At 35.9% G+C, this 24,178-nt stretch overlaps 2 protein-coding genes across 3 annotated transcripts; one reads left to right on the top strand and one right to left on the bottom strand.

Annotated features, from left to right (window-relative positions):
* Positions 1 to 16,994: 16,994 nt before the first annotated feature.
* LOC132622404 (chalcone isomerase-like protein 1) lies at positions 16,995 to 18,470 on the top strand. The gene is made up of 4 exons (XM_060337012.1): positions 16,995 to 17,558; positions 17,689 to 17,929; positions 18,016 to 18,107; positions 18,198 to 18,470. Exons 1-4 carry the CDS (start codon positions 17,198 to 17,200, stop codon positions 18,329 to 18,331), a joined length of 828 nt encoding a protein of 275 aa, XP_060192995.1. The 5' UTR covers positions 16,995 to 17,197; the 3' UTR covers positions 18,332 to 18,470.
* Positions 18,471 to 18,742: 272 nt separating this feature from the next.
* Positions 18,743 to 23,897, bottom strand: LOC132621580 (putative glucose-6-phosphate 1-epimerase). 2 transcript variants are annotated; one of them, XM_060335904.1, is made up of 10 exons: positions 23,741 to 23,897; positions 23,518 to 23,647; positions 22,004 to 22,078; positions 20,316 to 20,372; positions 20,077 to 20,234; positions 19,852 to 19,983; positions 19,739 to 19,774; positions 19,530 to 19,632; positions 19,225 to 19,324; positions 18,743 to 19,124 (listed from the first exon to the last, which is right to left on the bottom strand). In XM_060335904.1, the coding sequence occupies exons 2-10, from the start codon at positions 23,596 to 23,598 to the stop codon at positions 18,907 to 18,909; spliced, it is 960 nt and encodes a 319-aa protein (XP_060191887.1). In that variant the 5' UTR covers positions 23,599 to 23,647; positions 23,741 to 23,897; the 3' UTR covers positions 18,743 to 18,906. The 2 variants fall into 2 exon arrangements, with proteins under 2 accessions (XP_060191887.1, XP_060191888.1); XM_060335905.1 differs by lacking the exon at positions 19,739 to 19,774.
* Between the last annotated feature and the right edge of the window lie 281 nt (positions 23,898 to 24,178).

Below are 24,178 nucleotides of genomic sequence, written 5' to 3'. Positions count from 1 at the left end.
CACAGGTAATCTAAACTTTTAAGTTTGTTGTATTAATTGACGAATGAATTACGTGTGCTATCTATAAAGAGAGACTCCCGTTATGCTTATAAGATTTTATAAGACTAATTTAACATTCGGGGACGAATGTTCTAAAGGGGGGGGGGGGGGGGGGGGGGGGGGAATGTTATGTCCCGTGTTTTCGCATAATTGGAAATCTTGAAAATAATTAAAACTTGTATGTTATAAGGCAATAATTTGATTTTAGTTAATATGCCTATGTTGTTTATGGAAGTATTGCCACGATATTCTAAATTATATTTTGAACCATAAATACCATTTTGGAAATACTTTTGTGAGATTAACCCCATATTGGCTAATGGTTCAAACTACTTTGACTAATGAGTTAACATATGATTTTATCAAGTTTGAAAAGGTGTTTTGATATATAAATTGCATTATCCGCTCACGACTCCGCTCGTGCCTTATTATGACTTCGTTCACCGGTTCCCGGGCCGGTTATGGTTCGTGCGCGCTATGATAAATTCGGCTGTATGCTGTGTTACGGTTCCCGAGACCTCGCCATAGGGCCGGGTTCCGTTTGGAGTTATGCTGTGATATGGCTGGAGATATGTTATGATGATATGTGTGTTGGGGTTGTACGGAGATTTGAAACCTTCTGGAGTATGCTGTGTGTGGCACCAACGTCGGAGTGGTGACCACGTTCCTGAGCTTTTGCATGATTTTATTTGCATTATGTATATTTGTTTTCAGTACAAATTTTGATATACTGTTCAGTATTCCCCTTTTGTATCCTGTTTGTTTTCAGTTGTGGGTTACATTTCTGTACTCTATGCTTTACATACTCAGTACATCTTTCGTACTGACCCCCTTTCTTCGGGGGCTACGTTTCATGCTCGCAGGTACAGACGCCGGTGATCCACCACTGTAGGCTCCACTTTCTGCTATTTCGGAGTGCTCCCTTTCATCCGGAGCCCACATTTTGGTATATATGTCTTTTGTTGTACATATACTTCTGTATATCTGACTATTTGGGTACGGCGGGGCCTTGTCCCGTCATATGTTTTCGTTCTGGATTTGTAGAGGCCTGTAGTTATATATGTGGGTCGAGGGTCCTATATGTGTTTGTTTTGTTTACGATTTGCGTTTTAATGTGGTCCGTCTGTTATGGTGGCCAAAATGGTCCATATGTTTGTATCTGTACATATGATCGGCTATGTGCATTCCGCCGCTCCTTTCTGTTCTGATATGATATTTTGGTACGCGCGACCGCTTAAGACAAGCTTTGATTTAAACTATGTTTAAAATAACTATTATGAAATCTGAGTCAAGTTTGGACATGATGATTGGATATGTAAGTCTGTCTGGGTGCCCAAATAGGGCGCCAGTAGCGGCCCACGGGGCTGGGTCGTGACACTTTTAATCGATAGCCAAAAGGAGCTGTGGAACATAATTTGGTACAAGTCATAGATGAAGTATGTATCAACTCAAATATCATGGAACGCGATCGATCCAAGTTAACAGAACAACTTGTCAATGAAAGGTCATTTGAATTCTAGGCATGCCACAAAGAGAATAAAAAGTCCTACATACCTTAACGATAAAGTTTTCCACGTTCCATGAGTCCTCGAATACCTGACAAATGATCACCTACATCATACGACCAATATGGAATCAATTCCAAATTCATAGCTTATGGAAAAACTCATTGAGGCATTTCATCGAACAACTTGAGGGCGTAAGTTCGTAGGGTCATTTGTAGTTTGATTTCTTCATTCAAGACTACCATTTTTCTTCCCTTTTACTCCTACTCTTCCTTATCAATCTATCCATAACTTCATAGCTCCAAATAATACATTTAAACCACAAGAAACAACCCAAACAATCAAGTTCCTCCATAAGAGTTCCTTAGAGTTAATAAAGACTTGTCTTATGGGATTTCTCCTCCAATCTCTAGGTTAAATACTTGTAGAAGCTTAAGAGGACCATGAGAAGGGTATAACATACCTGAAACTTTAAGAATCACTCCAAAACATAGATTACTTCAAGTTGAAGATTTCTTCCGAAAAGCGAAACAACGAAGAAACGATGATTCTACGATTACCACGTGATTCCTTATGTTAAAGTTACTTGATTAGCCTTTGGATTTGCTTATGATTGATGGAGAAATGTTTGAGAGAGTATTAGGAGTGCTTAGGGTTTGTATCTTAGATAAAATGAAGGTCCAAGATGATTTGTGGGTCTTTTATGCAAAAGGGAATAAGCTGCCACCGACCTTGCACACTGTTTCCGCGGCAGTTTACGTCCCTGGACGGAAATGCGAATATCTCTCTACTCCGATGTCGTATTGACAAACGGTAAAATGCGCTGGAAACTAGACTCGTAGACCTTCAATTTGATAGATGGATTACCCCGCAACTCCAAGTATATTGAGAGAAAAGCTCCTCGACATATGACCCAAATTTCAGTGAAATTTACGAACTTAACTTGCGACGCCCTTTGTCGACTTGCGTATTACAACTCGTTTAACTTCCAAACTTAACAAGAGACCATTATACGATTCAAATACTTCATATTAGTACTTTATTATCATGTGAAGCACTCCTAATCTCACCCCAAAAGTACAAGTTATCGTATTCCCAACTTGCTGACTTTTGACGAAACTCATGCTTCTTTGATTCATTCACCCTCCAAATCTTCCGCCACTTACTAATCTTATTTATAGACTCTTGTAACCATTTATATTAGTAAGCTCAATCCCTTTAATCCTTAAGATAATTTCTTTTGAACTTGTGTTGACTAACTCATGATGCGACTTTAACGTGTGAAAAAATCCGGATGTAACATCCTTCCCCCGTTAAGAACATTCGTCCTCAAATGTTGAGGGATATTCTAACTCTTGGGATTTCCAAAAATTTCGACAGAGTTTCCTCTGTAAATAGGACTATCCAAAACCTGTCAAACAACCCAAACAAATGTCCAAAGCTACACAAGGCCACAGAACAGCATAGCAATATCAATTTGGCCCCTCACGATTGTCTATTTATACAAAAATAATAAAAGGTTAGCCATAACTTGCCTCAACCATCCTTTGCTGAAGTCTGCAACATACTAGCCATGTCCGTCTCAAAAATAAAATCTAACAAGATATATAAAAATTCAATATATATAACTGGAAAGTAGGTATCTTATCACATGAGTGTCGGTATAAATCTGAGGTCTGAAACAGATGGGGGGTATCTAGCCTTCACATCCTCCATTGTCTCCTTATGTCGGTTCCTCCACATTATCCTATTAGCAACGCATTTTTTTTCTTTCCACTTCGCAGCTTGTAAATGATGATTTCGAGGATCAAGGATAGTGATGGGGTACTTATGATATTTAGATGTGCAGAACACCGGATAAACTACTTTAAATTCCTTAAGCACATCAAACTTATCAACTACTTAGCCGGTCCCACTGTAAGATAAGTCTACCTTTCTTGGCGAGTCTCAATACACCTTTCATGGGTGGTGATTCTAGTGAAATTCCAAAGTCGGGATGCCGGTTACCCGAATAGGATTCCTGTCAGCTTTGAAAAACTTGTCAATATCGCAAAGATGTTTAAAGGAGACAGGGATGTTTAGTCCTTCACCCTTTTTCATTCCTTATTACTATTTGCTGTACCAAATCATGACTTCATTTTCTTGTTAAGAGTTACATACTCGAATGGTGGCGATTACTACGGATGAACTCAAACCACCTATGTTACTTGTAAGTTTAGTATGAGCATATGTCTTCTTGAAAGGGCCTCTAGAATTGTGCACCTTAGTCTAGTAAGATAAGGACTGGAATCCTACGAGATTGAGTCGTTTTATTTCTGTTTAATTTGGCAAAATCTTTCAACCATGAGTGTAGTTTGAAGACCAAAACTAGTTCTACTCACGATTTCTCAAAGGAATTAAACTCGCGATGGATGTTGCCTAATCCTAAAATAACACTCTGTATTATAGCTTACACCCTCCAACCCAAACTGAGTGTAATGGTTTCTTTTTCTAACAACTTGCCGGGCTTATTTCTTGGATTCCTTGCACAGTTAAGTGACATATTTCATCTCTAGCCTCAGCACATAATGGGCCAATGGTTCAATCCTTGTCGGTACTCTTCATATCTTATTGTCATATCCATTTTCACTTCTAGTTCCTTTCATCTACTAATCCTTTTGGTCTGGTCCGTATCATCTTATTATTAGCAACGTTACTTATCTTTTCCTTCGGGACTTAATTGCACCAACATTCTTAGCTTGTATAATGAATTTGTCTTACAATGGTTACATCGCGTTCAGGCCTCCACTTCCCCAGTGCTCTGTATCTTAAATACAACTATGTCTCTTCTCAATTTGCTTTTATTTATCTTAGTTATTTGGCCTTTGTCTGAAATTTCTATTTGCTTTCTCGAACCTGAACTTGCTTGCAATTATCGTTACTCCCTCCACATTAGTCTTCTTTTCGATGATTGTCCCCTTTTTCATTCACGTATACTTTCCCTGACGTCTCCTAATAACCAGGTACATTAGACTTTCTTTGATAGCTTCCCCCCTTATTGGGGCATCGTCCTTGTTGACACCCAATTTTGTCCCGCATCTCCTCCGAAATACCTATTTATACTTCTGGTATTTCGAGAAATTAAAAAATATGCATTTTTTAGTTTTACTATAATTATTAATCTTTTATTAACACCCACGTTTTATTTATTCTTCTGCAGTTTATTATTATCATTATTATTATTATTATTATTGTTATTATTATTGTTATTATTATTCTTAAATTATCATTTTTTTATTATTAATTGTCCTTTATTATTATCATTCTTGTTATTTCCATTATTATTATTATTATTATTATTATTATTATTATTATTATTATTATTAATTACTAGTCATTATTATCAGCGTTATTTTTTTTTGTTATCGATTATTTATTATCATTATCATCGTTATTTTTTATTATTAATTATTATCATTGTTTTATCAATAATTTTTATTTATTATTATTATTATCATCATTTTGTTATTTATTATTATTATTATTATCATTATTATTTTATTATTACCAGTATTATTGTTATTAATTTATTATCATTTTGTTATTATCAATAATTGTTATTTATTATTATTATTGTTAATTATTATCATCTTTATTATTATTATTAATTATTCTTATTGTGATTTTGCTATTAATTATCCATATTTGTTAGCTACTATTATTATTATATCTATTATTACCATTATCATCAGCATTATCATTATTACCATTATCATTATTGTTATCATTATTAGCAGTATTACTATCGCTATTTTATTCGCTGCTATTATTTAGTATTATTGAAATTTGCGGCTTCCGCACACACATCACATTTATTTAGCACATTTAAATGATAGCGTTTGTTATTAAATATTATTGCACGGACATTTGCGACATCATATAATTTTTACCCGGATCTTTTTATAATTACATATTTCCGTATTAGGTGATATTCTGGCACCCTTAGTACATCGTTAATCAAAATGTGTCTCTTATTCAAATTTAGAAGCCAAACTATTTCTTGCACTCAGTCCGTATTTTGACTTACCGGACCCCAAATCAAAGTCCGATTAATTCCTAATATCTTTTTTTGGACTAGACCATATTTTATCTCAATTTTTAGATCAGTCCATGTTTAACTTACTAGTCCATTCTTTTAAATACCCAGTCTAAAATTTGACCCGGTCCACAAATGGACCGGGTCCAATTCATTTTTCAGCAAATTAAGGGAAACCCTTTTTAGGGTTTCCCCTTTCATTTCCGCCCCTTCATCTCTCTTTCTTTCTTTTTCCTTTTCCCCCGCTCCTCCACTCACCCACTCCGCCGCTCACCGCCACACACCACTTCCCCCTTTCCCTCCTTCTTCTCCGCTCCCCACTCACCCCTGTCCCCCATTTGTCTCTCTCTCCCGCTCCTCTCTTTTTTCCAGTACAAAAAAGAAACGAAAACAAAACCTATATAGAGGGGAGGAAAACAACGGCAACAAGGGAGGAGAACAACGAGGGGGAACAACGAGGAGGAAAGGAAAAGAAAAGAAATGAACTGAAAAGGAGGGGAGTGAGAAAAATCAACGAAAAGAAGAACAGATCAAAAAAAGGAGGGTTTTCGTTGTTTTGGGGTTTTGATCTTAGAGAAAGAGACAAAGAAAACAAAAATCAACGGGTTTGAATCGTTTGAGAACAAAGAGGAGGAAAACGGAAACAAATCAAAAAAAGAAGAAAAAAGGGGAAATCAACGAAAAAAAAAAGAAACAGAAAGAAAGGGGAGAGGTCGAAAACCCGAATCGACAGAAAACTAGAATAAAAAATTCCCTATCAAACACAAAGTTTTGTCAACATAGACAGCGAATAATTATTCTGTTTTACTTTCATTTTCTGCTGAAACTTTAGTTCCTTTAATCAATTTCGAGTTCGTCGCGTTCGAGCGTAGATTCGAGGCCTCTTCGACATCCCAGTTCATTGCGCACAAAACAGGTAAACTTCGATACATTTATTACTTCGAGTCTTTAGTTTCTGCTTTTAGTTAAATTTTTAGCTGGTTCTGCTATTCTTATGTTATGTAGTTTCTTTGTCGTCATATTATTTTTTGTGATGTTTGGGTGTTGTTAGGATAGAACGTTAATCGCCGAAATGAATCTGAAAATATATACCGTAATTTGGATGTCTGGACTGATTTCCCAAAACTCAGAACTCATTTAGAACTAAATATACATATGGTATGCAATGAGCTATTAAGATAAGGCGAAGGTATCCGCTCGCTATACGTCTGATATACACACTAGGTTGTGTATATTTTAGATATATCATGTATATAATTAAAGCAGGTCAGTCATGTCCCTCTTTGCTCTATATGTTCGAAATAACGTTTCTGTTACGAATGTAATTTACCTGGGTTTAGATGTGACGAAATGATTATACGACATATCGATATTCGTTGTTGATTTTATTTGGTCTGCAAGATCATGGCCGCCTGTTTAAAATGATAGGATTAATGTCGAAACGACCAGTTTGGGATTTTAGTTAGTTTACCATGTCATTGCTGCAATACTAGTTTCAAAGGCCTGCATTTTTCTACATTCCTTTAGAATTCGTTTAAATTGATAGGATTCATGCTGAATATACCCATTTACAAATATGAATATCCCTGTTGAATGCAGCTGTTTTTGGTATGAATTGATGTTGGTTATTGGTTCAATCCATGTTTGGTTAAGTTTTAGTATGCATATGCTGTTCTCGTGGATAATCTGATCCTCTTTTGTTTGTTTAATAACAGCAGTATAGACCTGAGTTTTAAGCATAAATTATTATCCTGGTGTATGCTAAGCAGTTGGGACCAAAGGAATATGTTACAAATAATTTATTAAGCTTCAACTCTTGTCTTAGCAGTTTAGAGAGAATACAATGATATATGGTTATTTAAGCCCCAATCCTGGTGGTATAATCTGTTAACAAGAATGCCGCAGACTGAAATATATGACGATATGGTTGTGCTGTTTGTTTGAATATCTCAAATCCGTCTTGTGCTATTAAGTAATGTATGAAAGGCATGTTGTTGAAATTAGCAAAGGAACAAGTTTGAGGCTGCAACAAATTGAGTAGACTTAAAGAATATTAGTCATATTATTCAAAGTTTATGACCAACTTGCTTGCGTTATATACCTGCTAACATTGTTTGTGTATCGAATCTGGAGGATCTGAACCTATCATTGCATATGATCTTTGTCTCATCTTCGTTAATGTTAAATATGCACAAATATGCTACATGTGTCTTGCCTAGAATAAAATCAAGAACTGTATGAACCTTGTCTGCTGTGGATGTACATGTTTCTTCTTCAGGAAATTCCCTTGTTTGTTGTCTTAAATACATTGAATGAACCTGCAAAGAGATCGTTTCCCTTCAAGTCATCAAAACCAAATTACTCAGCTTATATATCCCATCTCTATATGTACACACTCAGTGGATTACGCCAAATGCTCATGACTTCATCATTAGACGCTGGTTATAATGCCTAACCAGGTTGATACACCACTGTTTATTGCCTTTTCCATGCGCATTTGATGCCTATCTTGACTGAGTATAAAGCTCCCCCCATGATTTTGTTTTCTTAACTGTACACGATAGATGGAGGAACACCAAAATTAACACGCTGTTTTTGTCTCCTCTCCTGTTCAGTGTTCAGTTGTTTTGACATAAAGCCAAGAAACTATTTTAAAGTGGATAATAGACTTCAAAGCTAAATCAATTCAGAGTTCTGATAGATATCTATGCTAAATGAATTTTGAAAGATGCCTACTGTAGTTTGGGTACTCAGACTGAATTTCCAGGACTTAGAATCTGTCTAAGATCAAATATACATAGGATATACAGTTAAGTCATCGAGGTAAGAGGAAGGTATACATTTGATATACATCTGATATACAGATCGTGATGTGTATATATTAGATATATTGTGTATATGATTAAAACAGGTAGTGACACATAAGGCTCAATGAGGTATATGCGCATATCATGTGCTGTTTTGTTCATAAGACAATATGTATGTATATACATGAGGTATATTTAAATATACACAGAATATATACAACCTACTGATCTGTTTTGAGTGTGTATTTTACATATTCATTGATCATATACTAATCGTTTCCTTTCGTTTTTATGCATGACCATCACGTGCGAGTCCAAGGACTCGTCATTCTCCGCATTCGGTGTTGGGCTAAAGCACAACAAAATCTCCTTCTTGAGTCAGCCCTGTTCACAGCCAGATTAAGAAGACAAAAATCTGGGCCAAGCCCAATAGCAACAGTAACGCAGCAACAGCCCCCCTGGAAATGGGCTGAGCCCATTTAATCATCTTTGCTCCTCTATTTTTCTGCCCTTTAACTTGTATTATTTGACCAACACTTTTTTTTCTTATTTTGTTTTTCCTTAGCTAGAATGAACCTTAGTGACATTAAGGGGTGATGGGTAGCTAATTCCACAAATTACGTTCCCTTCTATTTATGTTCCAAACTATTTATAGTATCTATAACATTTATTTGGAGTAATTGATTTCAAACAGCATGCCTAAGTTTAGATTTTTCTACGTCACCATATCCGTACAACATAATTTTATCTAAAGATTTAAATTTGATAAAGCCCTTTTCTTGAAAAGCTATCACATTATATGCAAACTATTACATTTTGTACAAATCTTATGTTAAATAGCGTTTTTTTTTATTTAAAAGTTTAGTCACATTTATAAGTCTTCTTCAAAATGACATTTTTATGAAAAAATCTCAATAGTGCTTGTAAGTTTTATTTCATGCAAACTATCACATTTCCTATAAATCTTATTAAATAGCATCTCTCAGTTACGGCTTTATCAATATTTTTCAAGTCTCATTTAATATTTTGAGTCTTCTTTTACGCAAATTATTATGTTTTCAAGTATTATTTTAAACAATACTATTTTACTTTCGTTTAAAAACCTTAATAACATTTATAAGCCATATTTCAAAATAGCATTAAAAGTACTCTTATACAAATTATTATTTTGTACAAGTCCTATTTTAAATAGCATTCTTACATGGCGATTTACCACTTTAGTTATATTTACAAAGTTATTTCCTTTTCCTATAATACTATATTTACACTTAGCCTAACTAATCATAAGTCCGGTCGGTTAACCATTGTTAATGGGTCTTAAAGGATGCCTAATACCTTCCCTTTAGACTAATTGAACCCTTACCTAGAATCTTAAGTTTCGTAGACCTTAAACAGAGTTAACTTTAAACATAACTTTAATAAACTTTAGGTGCCCTAATTCACCGTAAATAATTAGGTGGTGACTCCTTAACAACAAACACGAAAAACAGGAATCTCCAATATGTCGTACTTCTAAATTTAAACTCCTCCGGGGTTAAAATGGGGTGTGACAGTCCTTTCAATATTTTCCAAATACTTTACATTATTACAACTTCTGTTCCTATCATTTTATTCTTTCAAAATATTCCCTTGTGTGTCAACTTACTTTCTTTCACCACATCCTTCGTATCGAATAAATTCTTGCTTTACCCTTTCGTATAGAGATAGCATCCATGTCTTTAAACATTTCATCCTCAACTAATTATCCTTCGTAGTCAACCTCTTACTGCGAGAACTCCCCATATTCATAGATATACCAATATATTTTCTCTCGTACCCGTTGGTGACTATTATTCACTTTGCGATACTTTTCACTTCCCTTTTTGCTTTTATCCCTTATTATCAAAACACTCCTTTACCTTAAGCTTTCATGCAAGATATTGTCTTGGATAATTCACACTTTTTATTATTCTTTTGTTGTTATTCGCCCTCACGTCTATATAGTTTACAAGCTATCAATGTCTTATCCGTTTTACAGAATCTCTCATGCTTCAATTTCTTCTCAAGATACCTTGTAAATGTTGATTTTTTTTCCATAAAGCTCACCTTTCTTCCAGAGGCATTTCGTTTTCTAACCTCACCTCATCAGGCTTCCAAGTCCGCCGATTAGGAGTATATAGCTCGCCACCTTGCTATTTAGATTCTTACCGTTATCATCCTTTTTGTCCAGCTTCTTGTCGTTATATTTATCAGTTCCCTTTCTATCTTTCTATTAACCTTAATCCTTTATTTACTCCAGGAATCTTGTTCAAACACCCTATCATCACCCATTTCCTCTATGTTTATAATCCTTTCATGTCATGATCTCTTTCGTATGCCTATTAATTGATGATTTTTGTTATAACATCTCCTCCTGCCAGTCCTATTTCTCTTCCTCGCCACTCCTACTGAAGGCATCATCTACAAATTTCACACGCGCATTAGCACAGGCCTCCAAGTATAACTTAAGTGATCGTCATACAAGCCCCCAAATTAAAACACCGACCTTACTCTCTGTCAAGGTCTGCGACGCCACCTACAGCTCCGTACGTTCTGCTTGCGTCTCGCAAGTGGTGTCCTGGTGGCCGCAGGTTGTATCGGCCTGCACTTCGATGTGGAACTTGCGTCGAAACTTGCTTCTAATATTCCTACGAACCTAAAACTTTCCCAAAACAATTTAACTATTCCGACTTATAGATTCCTGTTATGGTAATTGCATTACCTTATATTCATAGAGTCATCGACTTTATTCTGCATCGCTCCTCTTTCACTCACTTTCATCGAGTCTTTGCCCATTCTCTCTCATTCTTCCTTCACTTATTGTTACCATAATGTCCTCCATCCCTGGGTAATTCCTTCTAATTCAAATCCACAATAGAGAACCAATACTATTCTCAATATAAAGAAGTCTATCAACTAGCCGACGAACGGTGAGCCTACTTTAACATAGTTTTACGGCATTAACCCCTTCTAACTCCCTTTTAAAAATTTATTTTACACTATCAACCCACGCATGAATACATATACATCACCTTTCCAACCACTCAATATAACAAAACTCGCTCAACATATACACACGATACAACTATCAGTTCAAGTACACCATTTATCAGTTTCTCCCATCTTAGATTTATGACATCATCGAATCACACACATAAAGAGGAAAGGAGATCTTACTTTGAAACATCTTCGACAACACCAAATCACAACCTAACAATATTTCTTATGACTCTGTACAACAAAAGTAAGCTCAACCAGTCAAGTTGTCATATAATACCTGTTTATAACACAACACCATTATCTATTCCTTCAACTTACAACTTGTATTAACTATATACATCTCAAAATATTACGTAATCTCATCAACAGTCGGATACGAATTTTTAAATCTCGTCAAGTCAAGGCAGCCCAAATACGATACAAACAACTTTAACAGTCGGGTGTACAAATTCTGATCGTTGTCTTGTAAGTTATTACCGGGGACATACCTTAGATACTCATACTAGCTCATCAAAAATCATAGACAAAAGATCATAACTTGACTGCCTTCGTTCAAACTCTTTACTTCTTTACTTCACTTCAAGGTAATCTCTGAAGCTCTAGGATTCACATTAGAGGATGGAAAGCGACTAATACTTTTTCCGGCGTCCCTGTTCAGTTTCTTTTAACCGTACTTTTCTTTCAGATCAACATTACTGAAAAAGAAGGACAAGATGAGAAATAGTAATTCAAATACTTATGACTCCGCCCTATCCACACGATCTAGATTTCAAGGAAGGTAACAACCTACATGCCCTGTAGCCTCCTGATTATAAATGTGGCACGCTACACATTCATAATCAAGACTCTACTAGACACGACTTACAGACATCCCTAGGACAGACATGCTCTGATACCAAATTTGTCACACCCCAACCTTAGGGTGTGTGGCCGGCACCCGCAGAAAAGGCCCAACAACACATATATGCATAACTAGGGCCGACAAGGCCACAATCAAGAAAGACAACTAGTCAGAAGGCCGGCAAGGCCAAACACAACACCTGTACACTAACTGATAGTCTGTAAGCCTCTTAGAGCACTAATATGCATTAACTGGTCGGGACAGGGCCCCGACGTACCTATAGCCATACTTATACTACATACATGCATCCTATTTGATGACTCTGACCAGCAACTCCGGAGAATGGAGTGCGAACATCCCTGTTGAACTCTGGTATCCTACTGAGAAAGGTACACCAATCCATCTACCTGTACCTGTGGGCATGATCATATATAGAGGTAACCTGAAACTCTGAACGAGGCCATTGAGGGCGACCATAACCATGACATAAATGTAAATGCATGCTCATAAAATCATTCCTCACGGTGAAGGCTTAGGAATGAGGCTATCCGGGATGAAGTGGGAGTGGCCTCGGTGGAAGACAAGATGCGGGAAGCGAGACTAGGATGGTTTGGACATGTGAAGAGGAGAGACACAGATGCCTCAGTGCGGAGGTGTGAGAGGTTGGCCATGAATGGTTTCAGAAGAGGTAGGGGTAGGCCGAAAAAGTATTGGGGAGAGGTAATTAGACAGGATATGACGCAGTTACAGCTTACCGAGGCCATGACCTTAGATAGGAGGGTCTGGAGGACTCAGATTATTATAAAAAGCTAGTAGATAGTATCGTTTATCCTGTCATATTAGTAGTCACATTATCGTGATATAAGTTCTTATGCTTTGATTTCTGCTATTATCTGTTATTTTCTGTACTTTGATTATCTTATTTTATCTGTGATAGCTACTGACCCAAATTTCAGTGAAATTTACGAACTTAACTTGCGACACCCTTTGTCGATTTTCGTATTACAACTCGTTTGACTTCCAAACTTAACAAGCGACCATTATACAATTCAAATACTTCATATCATTACTTTCTTAGCATGCGAAGCACTCCTAATCTCACCCAAAAGTACAAGTTATCGAATTCCCAACTTGCCGACTTTTGACGAAACTCATGCTTCTTTGATTCATTCACCCTCCAAATCTTCCGCCACTTACTAATCTTATTTATAGACTCTTGTAACCATTTATATTAGTAAGCTCAATCCCTTTAATCCTCAAGATAATTTCTTTTGAACTTGCGTTGACTAACTCATGATGCGACTTTAACTTCTCCCCATATAACTAATCTCTGCATAAACTTTAACGGCTTGGCTAGTTACTCGAGATTCTGGATTACTCCATTTTCTCATGTTAGCAATAAACAATGGTCAAATCGGATTCATCCCTGCTGCATGACTAATACCTCCATAACTCTAACCAGCAACCAGATGACCCTTAGATAATTAGTCCTTCAAACCAAATTAAACTTCTCCAACACTCCATACACATCACATTTATCCCTGTATTGACATATATACGTCTCTGAGTAAACAATTTTTTTTTTGTTGATAACTGTGGTGTCCATCCAGCTTGCGCGCACCTGAACTAATTTCGCGTAATACCTACCACCAGCAACACGTATCAGGTAACTCTGTTGGAAATTGAACCTTAGAGCTCATTATGTTCAACCCACTTCAATGACCACTTGACAACACCCTTGGGTGCCCCAAAATAATTTTTTTGACAAACACTGAGATTGAGCACAAAAAATAATAATTTAAAAGGACATGTCAAAGTGAGAGTGAGAGACCAGGTGAGTAATGGAATTGAACTGGACAAGATCGTGAGTAGGATGAGGTGATCTTCAGAATCCTCCAACCGAACAGAAGCCCAAAAGTTACCAAGGCTGAAAGATAAAGTTTTTCCATAATAAACGTCACTAGGATTCCAACTCTAGCGTAAGATTTGTGCTCTATCACAGCGGCCATTGTTGTATTATATTCAGAATTCTGCTTAAACAAAATGATTCAGTTTTTTCTCCGCATTATTATCTATTTAATGGTGGTTTGATTTTTTGATATTTTCACTAAGATTGGATGACGCGAAATGCTAATCCAGTTAGGAATCATACATGGGATTTATATAGTAGATTGAGGTCTGACGTGGCAAATCTATCATTTCGTTTTGTCGTGATCATTATGCATGAATCTACATGGATTTGATCTGTATATACTCTACTACAGATAAAATAATCTTTGCACTAAAGTACCACTAATCAAAATATTTCTTTTATTGCATTTAAGGGTGTGTTTGGTACCATGGAAAATGTTTTCCTATTTTCCCTTGTTTGGTTGCACTAAATATCTTGGAAAATGTCTTCCTTAAAATTTGAGGGAAAACATTTTCCGGATCAATAAAGCAAAACATCCACCCCTGAACTATCCACCCACCACCGCTACCTGCCTACCCCACCCCACCTACCCCTCACCATCAGAAGTTGCACTCTGAATTCAAAAACCTGATAGTGTTTTGCTTTGAATATATGCAAATGCTCTTAAAATGACATTTCGAAAAACATTTTATGTGGAAAACATTTTTCGCCATACCAAACACACCCTTAGTCATTTCAATTTTCTTCCACAATTACATTGAAAGTGTTAAAAAAAGAATTACCACTAGATTATCGATTCCTAATTTTAGGATGATTAACCTTTTTAATGCAATATAAATTAGTAGGTTCGAAAGGATTAATGTTGGATCCTTAAGGACAAATGATTGATTTCCCTATTCAAAGCAATTTATGAGGATTCTCTTTAATAGAATACATCATTTTTGTTATAGAACCTGTAAAAGAAATTGTAGATGTCGTTGTATGAACATCAAACGGTAGATATTTCGCTCCTTATTCACTATCTTGAACTAGCTATTTCTTAGAAGGTATTGTTAAAAGTTCATCAAATTCTAACAAAATGGATGTAGCAGTAGCTTGTTGGAAACCCAAAGTTTTTACTTGATCCAGGATATGTGATGTATGTGTTATAGCGAAGCAATCTTTACAAATAAGTTGCTTTATGACAGTTTCGTCTATCACTTTATTATGAAAGATCAGATGGGCTCAATCTGTCATATATACCTCTATATTCCGCCGAGTAGGATTCAACAATGAGTTTAAATCAATGGTTGAAGAACTTCCTTTTATCGATCTTGATTCATGTATAAATTTGAAATTATAGACCTAGCTGAACCGGAGAGCCTCAGAACTTTTAACTTTTTATTTTATCGAATTGTATCCGCATTTATCCACCACCTTGAAATTGGTTGAAAGTTGAGACGAACGTATCACATCGAATGGAGATCACACATTTATGAAAGCCAACATTACAGGTCCTTGAAATGTGTTCCAAACAGCCTAAATTTTTTGGCAAAATATGCGCAACTAATACAAGGAGATAAACCACACTACTGTTTTCTTTCACCAAGGAAAGCAGTTAATGAGCTATAATAAATTATTCTCCCTCCGTCTCAAAATAAGTGTCATTTTGGCAAAAAAAGATTTGTCCCAAACAAGTCACCTTAAAAATTCAAGATAAAGATTGACAAGTATTTCAAAATAAAATATTCACCTTATTACTGCTATTATAAATAGCAGTAATAAAAAGGGCAGTTTAGTAAAAGTCTTACTCTTTTCTTTAATCTGTTTCAAAATGAATATATCTATTTATATTTGGTAACTCTCTAAGCCTAATACAGTCAAACTTCTCTTTAATGGCAGCGTTTGTCCGAAAGTTTCATGGCTGCTATAGTGAGCTGTTGTTATGCATGTATATTGGCATTTGATGTTTAGATCTCATTTAGCTGTTATAAACAAAAGTACTCAAACAACTATTTTTCTTTACTTTTTATGTTATAAACGAAAAAAATATATTTGTTAATTTTAAAATTGCAATTGATTTTCAAACCTCATTAATTAAAATTAAAAAGACTAATTAATTACTAATAAATCTATAACTAGTCGTACCGTACCAATAAAGAATTAAAATTCAAGGAACATATGCATTTAAAATTAATTGAGAATTTAAATATTTCATGTTTGACGTAAGAATTCTACAATTGTAGGTTGTTTCGCAAACTGCAGTCTCTTTGTGATAATATAACGCTTGCGTTGACGAAGAATTTTGTTCAAATTTACAGCAAAAGGGAATTCAATAGCTGTCTAAGAACTTAACATTTGACTCTTCGTACTTGAAATTTACTATGTGCATGACATTAATGATGATTACCATAAATATTTTAATATTTTATTTTTATACATATTATATTTCTTACAAAATTTATTACACAATATTTTAGTATGACTGTTATAGAGAGATAATTTTATAAAGAGTGTACCGCTATAATGAATGTCATTACTGTTATAGGTAAAATTTTGTTATAGAGAAGTAATATATAACATGAAAAATCGGTTCTGGAGAAAATCAAGCCGTTATATTGAAATGTCGTTATAATGAATGGCAATTATAGAGAGGTTTGACTGTAGTTTTGTTTGGCATGTGTAGGACAACAAAATTCAAAAAGACATTTTGATACATTATACACATTTTTAGTTTAAACCTCCTTATTTTTTTAAATGTCGTGATTAGTCAAGCTAGACACTCACACTAAAAACAGCAGAGTACCATTTACCTCCCTTTATCTCAATGCTCATACCGAGGAAAGACGATTAGGTGCATCCTTTCTCTGTGCCAATAGACTCAGACATCAATAAATCACAGCAGGTTTCTGGCAAATTTCTCCCTATATAAACCTCAAAAACACTGAATCTTCAAATCACAGCAAAACAGAAATACAATTCCTATCTTCCTCTTTGCCTATAACCATCCATCAGTGTAAAATGCCGACCGCCATGGAAGATGTCACTGCCAAGATTGAGGCAGTTGAAATCGACCCCGAGAGTGGTCTTGCTTTAAAGTCAACAATGGACAAGGAGAAGGCAAGCGAAGGTGAACCAAAGACTACAGAAACAACACAAGAGAAGCCTAATGGAGCCAAAAGTGAAGAGGAAAAGAACGAGAAACGTGATCCGGAGAAAGAACCCAATGGTGCAACTTTCAAAGAGGAGGAAGTTCCCGTTGAGGTTGAGCCTAAAACTGGAGTCTCTTTTGCTGTCAGACTTGAAGATGGGAAGCAGTTGAAATCCGTAGGTTTAAGGAAGAAGAGCATGCTTGGCATGGGCATTAAAGTCTATGGCTTTGGTAATACACCGTTACATGTGTCTTCTACTTGATTTATGTTCTAATCTAGTTCAACCTAATTATGATAGGGGATATAGCTACACAAACTGGCCTCCACAAACTAACCACTCTCCCTATTATTTGACTGCAGGAATATATGCAGACAATGAGAAATTGAAAGACCTTATGCAGTCCAAGGTAGGGAAAGCACCCTCAAAACCAACAAAGGAAATGTTCCAAATGGTGATTGACAGTGATTTAGGAATGGTGGTGCGGTTGGTAATTGTTTTCTCTAACCTGACTATGAGCATGGTAAGAAAGAACTTTGACGAAGGCCTCGGAGCTGCCATAAAGAAACTCACTGGTGGGAAGAACGATGAGCTCACAAAGAAGTACTACAACCAATTTAAATTGCTAATTATTTCTATTCAACCCTAACTTGAATGCTAAAACTCTAATATCAATGTTGTTATATTAGGATCATGGGTGAAGCATCTGATGACATAAAGCTGGCTTCTGGTTCTGTAATTGAGATTTCAAGACTCCCAGGATATGTTCTTCAGACCAAAGGTAAAATCTACCACAAGTTAGTTCTTATCAGTATCACGCGATCAATTTGATTGGAAAACTTGATTAAACCTTAAATTTAACTAAATGCAGTAAAGGGTGAGATTGTGAGCAAGGTGGAAAGTGAACTACTCTGCAGGGCCTTCATCTACATGTATTTAGGTGATGATCCCTTTGACAAAGAAGCCAAGGAGAAGTTCGGGGCATCCATGCTCTCTCTGTTCTAAGTAGCGGGTTTCCAGCAATTTGTAGGTTGTTAAGGAATAAGCTGGTGAATTTGGACTGATGAATAATTGCTCAATAAGAGAATGATCACAACATGGTTGATTTTTCATAGTGCAGTATTTCATAAGTTTTATTATGCAATCTTCGAAACTCCTCCACAACCCCCCCCCCCCCCCCCCCCAAAAAAAAAAAAAACCACCCCCTATCTCTCTCTCAACTCTTACATTATGTATGCATGCGTTGTGTATTTATATTCTATATGCTATATTTTCTGCTATTCAAATTAGTCATCCATCGAACTATTGCAACACCAAGAAGGGATTTTCTTTATGCAATGTAAAATTGAAAACATATAACTATATAAGATATCTCACAGTTGGAGAAAAGAAGCAGTGGAAGCTCAGCAAACGATCTGCAACAGCAACTATGTGCTCATAAAATAGATCCGTAATGTTAAAGTTAACCCTCCAGAAACTGACAAACTAAACATGAATGTGTTTGTGGAATAGCAAAAGGCACATATAGTATACATAAATAAACTCTTAGATATAGCACCTCAATCACACCATGGATGAGATTAGGTAAGGCCATAAAGAACTCTCCTAGGGTCCAATTGTTCACTGCAGTAACTTGACGATACCGTAGAAAGCTCTTGCCGCCCCTTCCACTCCTCCGAGGGTTTTAAGATAATCGGAGTTTCAACAGCAGCAGAATCCACACATAGCATCTTCTTGTAATCTTCATCACCTAAATCGGGGAGAGACTTGGCCTTTTTGTCCCAAGGATTCCAAACAACTGCATATCACATCCACATTGCACTTAAAAATACTCAATGGAGATTGAGAGAAAAGAGATCAAAAATTAAAAGAAAAAGAAAAGGTAATAATCACCATACCAGCATCTGCCATTCCTTCTTTCTGAAGGACATAAGTTCTCTTCTTCTCATGGTCTATTATGGCAATTTTTGTTGGTGTGCTCAGATATACCCTATCAATCTAACAGAATGAAAAGGTCTAGATCAGCAAAATAATAGTGTGAAATGAAGTCCTCCTCTTTTCACTGAAATATGAAAAATTCAAACAACCAAGCATACTGAAGTTATCTAAGAGAAGTTCCTCTGGCACCGAGTGGTCCTGAGTTCAAATTAAGGTGTCTATCCTCGAGAAATATGGAGAACAAGCCTAAAAATAGTAATATTACCTCACTATCAAATGTAATTGCATCTGCCTGCTCTGTGTACCTTTCACCCTGCTGCAAATTCTCGAAGTAGTCAAGTGTCTCCAAGCCCTCAACCCGCACTTCACTGCAAATAAACTGCATCACCTATCTGAAAAAGCATAGTGGTGTATCTAGCAAAGTTCAGCTATAAAAAAAAAATGAGAACATTCATGATTGAATGAGCAGGATACATTATAATACGTCGTCTGAATTCATTGCAAGAACCCCTAAAAAGGGACAATAATAGTTATTGCAAATTCCAACTTGTTACCAGAAAAATAACTAGCGAACCAACAAGGCAAACCTGATATCAGAAACAGATAAATAATTACGCATGGAGAACGTGAATGAGAATGGCTTGTTATCTATATTCCTCACACGAGGGATCAAAGTCAGCTTGCCAGCACTGACAGAAATACGCAGCCGCAGCTCAAACCTGCCAAACCGCACCTCAAGTTAGCTTTGTAGATCTTGATCTTAATAGGCATTACTATCTGCTAATAGAATGTAAGACCGTGCATCTCCCCACCTATGAGGCCAAGTCTTCAGATCCTCTTCTGTGGACTTCAAGATGAGATCCACAGTGGACTGACTGTTTGCTGCAGGTAGAGGAGAAGGAGAATCGTCCAATGACCAAACTCTGTTTCTTGCAAAACCATGTCGCTCTAAAGAACCAAAAATTCCAAACTACAATACACATTTACAGTTAAAATGCAAAAGTGAACAAAGAAAGAACCCCAAAATTGCTAGTTCAGTTTGTGGGCCAACCTGTGGGAAGCTGATAGGTATTCCCCCTCTGATGGCTTTAGGAGGTTTCCACAGGGTCTGCAAGATCGTGCAAGAACCCATAGTCAGGACAATAATAAGAGAAAAGGGCTACAGAAGCATCCGGCTGCCAATATAAATGAATGAACAATGATCTAAAGTCAATATCTTGAGTGGGAGGTGTATCTTCAAACATACAAGTAAATCAAGTTATGTGAGAGATCTAGCAACTTTATATAGTTGAAACCTAAAGTTTCCTTATACCACAGTCACATTTACGTTACACAAGCAATATGGACTATACTCCACATTCTATGCTTTGCTGATTTTGAACTCAACATTCCTTGAGAGATTTGACATCTCTACATAATTGAATAGCATTTCACCCTGCATACGAGGATAATTTTTGCTTTTATGGACTGTAAAGAAGAGCTAGTCTAAGTTGCTCGGACTCAGGTGCGGGCATCCGATACGGGTAATCCGAGTGTCGGATTCGGCAAAATCTAAATTTTATCCAGGTATGGATACGGGTGCGGGGATTCAACCTAAGAAAATTCAAAATTATAAAAAGTAGAGCTATTAATGTTGAGAGATATTCTATGAAAAACTTACGTGTATATTCTCTGAAACACGAAGCAGCAAAAATGAGACAAAAGTACTATAATATTGAAGGTACGTCATTTCCTTATCTTAAATCTGTTTTATCTTTAATTTTGAGAAATCAAAATCTCAATTTTCCCCCAAATTTGTCTGGATCAGCACCAAAAACGGAGAGTCCGCACAACTTAGGAGCTAGTCATATTTACTCTTAAGTCGCTGGATACCTATTCAGTGATGCACACATCATAGATAAAACACTGATCAGCCCTTCTAACCTGCGAATCCTAGTAGAAGGTGGCGCAAAATTGCTTAAAGGAACAGCCGTCTCATAAGACATGTAGCCCGTTAGATGTGAGTCCTATTTGATATGGTGTAGAAGTGAATCGCGGGATTTAAGTACTGATCAGATGTTGCTCATCGTGCTGCACAATGCTGGAGAGGCCAATGCAATTAGTTGGTTTCAGAAGTATGGTAGACCAAGTGAATACACAAGTTATCAAAGCAACTCAATCTTTTACTATACATAAGCACTTCCGAGATGCTAAGGTTGGAAAAGGAACAATTCCAGCATCAACAACTGTCTTTTCAGAGATTTCTCCGAGAAAGTACTTTTCAGTTTTGTTCTTTAAACTCCAATTTCTACAGTGGTCCCAAATCCAGACCTTTGGATTTTTTTAAATTTTTTTGGTAATTCATATAATGATCATAATTCAAGTTGAGAAACTCGGATCCTCAAATATGGAGTCAAGACTGAAGAGTATCCAGCTGAAGGTGAAATCCAAATGTCCAAAATTGTGAACTTCCACATAGGAGAACTATCCATTTCATGTTCACAAAGTAGCAAGACAAACATGAATATGAATGGAACTGTTGCATTGACACGTAAAGTTGATAGCATTTAGTCACAAAAACTTTGTGCCCCCGCATGCATGTCATACAACAAAATAAAAACAGATCAGCTACTTAAGTATATACAGGAAGGTTTGACATTCTCAGTCTCTTTTCACTATACTAATCCATAAGAACATTCATCAAATGCATTGGGATGTGATAACTAAAGTTCAGAACAAGTTTAGTGAACGCTTTTAGACCTTATTACTCCTGAACAGCAGTTCTTCTCTTCGTTCATTCTTCCAAGAAACAACCTGTCCTCCCTGAAAAAGCACCTGCAGCAGAGAATATGTACTAGAATTAGGTGACATGAAGGACAAGATAAAACAGAACTTTTTGTATTTTTCCAACCCATAAAGCTCAGTATCATTGTAGTCCCACAACCACTTCGTGATATTTCACCTGGCCATTCAGCCATGTATACTACTTCATGCATTTGGATAATAGAGGATCCTCCATATGCCAATTGAAAAGGTAGCACATCATCTCTAAGTTAAATGGACATCGAAGAGCTTTTCATAGGTACAATGGAGAGCCCAAGTTATTGTCACTTCATTTGTTTTCCCAAAAGCATTGATAGCTACATAGCTCTGACTAGATAACACCTATAGCTCTGACTAGATAACACCTACTCCGTAAACGCTAAAGTTCAAGACAAGACCATTTTTGATCAGGACTAAACCATTAGCAAGAAAATGGAAAAGATCAACAGAAATTGAAAGTTTCAAGGTATAACCAACCACTGAGATAATAATGAATAGGAACAAAAACAAGAAAAGCCATGAAAAATATTTCCTATCCGATGCGTTATCTTCTGTTAACTATTTCAGCTTCTCATAAGCAAGCAGCGTGCCTTTACAGAAACTCTTCTAATCAAGAGGTTGCTCGCTATCCAAACTACGAATATGTACTTTTGAGAACTTCTGGAAAATGTTCGAGATGGGAAAAACAAAGCCATAATTCAGCTATGAGGTGATATTTTAGTTTAGAAAGGCCAAGCATTACAACTACCAAAATCAAACTAATTAACAAACTACAAATTGCAAAGATGAAGTACAGAAGTCACTAAAAAAGATCAAATTTAGGATTACTACTTACTAGTTATGGAGAAACCAAAACACTTTCAACAACAGGTAAAGCTTGAGATATTAAACCCTCTATCTTCAGTAAATTATTCCCATAAGAATGATCAATAATTCAATGAAGAATAGTGCCATTCGTCAAGCTTTACAAATGTACAAATCCGTGCATTTCAGTAAGTAAAACAAGCATGTACAGAACCGAAACAACGAACTTATTACCCGTTTGGCCATGAGAATTATTCACTTTTTTCCGGAAAATTTTTATTTGAAAAATCAGCATTTGTCCATGAAATGTGAAATTTTGGAATACACCCAAAACCCTGTTTTCATTTTTCTTTTTTTCACTTTCGGTACACTCAAACAACCAAATATTTTTATTTATTTATTTTTTTTGCAAAAACTATAATCAAACACAACTCCAAACTTCAAAAACTCCAAATAAAGTGAAAAATATTTGTTTGGTTTCTATAGCCAAACACCTACTTAATCACAATTATACAGCACAAACAGTCATAATTTTAGGAAAACACAATTAAAATCCCTCATAAACTAAATACAAAACTCAAATCACAATTATCCATCGCAAATATTACTCATAAACTCAAAAAAAAAAAAAAAAAAAAACAAGAAACCTCAGCAGTTGATCCAGTATGCTCCTTCAATACAATTCTGGAAGGCGATCCATCAGTGCCGGGAATTATATTCGACGACATCGTTTTCCTTTTTTCACAGCAATTTCGTTTTCTCAAAACTGATCAAAATCTACAAATAATAATTAAGGCACGTATATAATTCAAAATCAGAAAAAGACAAAATATAGATACCAAAAACAGGAGAGAAGTGAGAAAAATAAACCTGGAAACGCTAAGTGCTAGGCGATAAGCACAGAATATTAATTATTGGGTAACAAATGGATGAAAGTGAACCGCTAAAACAGAAAGGACGAATTAAAATAGAGAGTAAACTTACATTATTTTAATACAAAATACTAGTTATTTTGGAAATGAATTAGCGTTGTTTGTGAGCATATTATAGTGTGTAGAGAAATAGAAGCACAGGCCACCAACTTCTACTTCATGACAAATCCCTGTCCTGCATTAGCGTTTTCTGTACGACTTTCTACTTTTTTATATTATTATTCTTCCGTCACAATTTATATGACACTTTTGAATTTGGAAGGTTAACTTTTCTTTTTAAATATATGTTAAATAAATTATTAATTATTTTAATTTATTTTCTATGTTATATACTTTTATTTATAGTCAATTTTAAACAGAATGATATATTTCTATA

Source organism: Lycium barbarum, chromosome 12, assembly GCF_019175385.1.
Source record: "Lycium barbarum isolate Lr01 chromosome 12, ASM1917538v2, whole genome shotgun sequence".
Lineage (NCBI taxonomy): Eukaryota > Viridiplantae > Streptophyta > Magnoliopsida > Solanales > Solanaceae > Lycium > Lycium barbarum.
The sequence above is the reverse complement of the archived record's forward strand: the minus strand, read 5'-3'. Positions and strand labels throughout refer to the sequence as shown.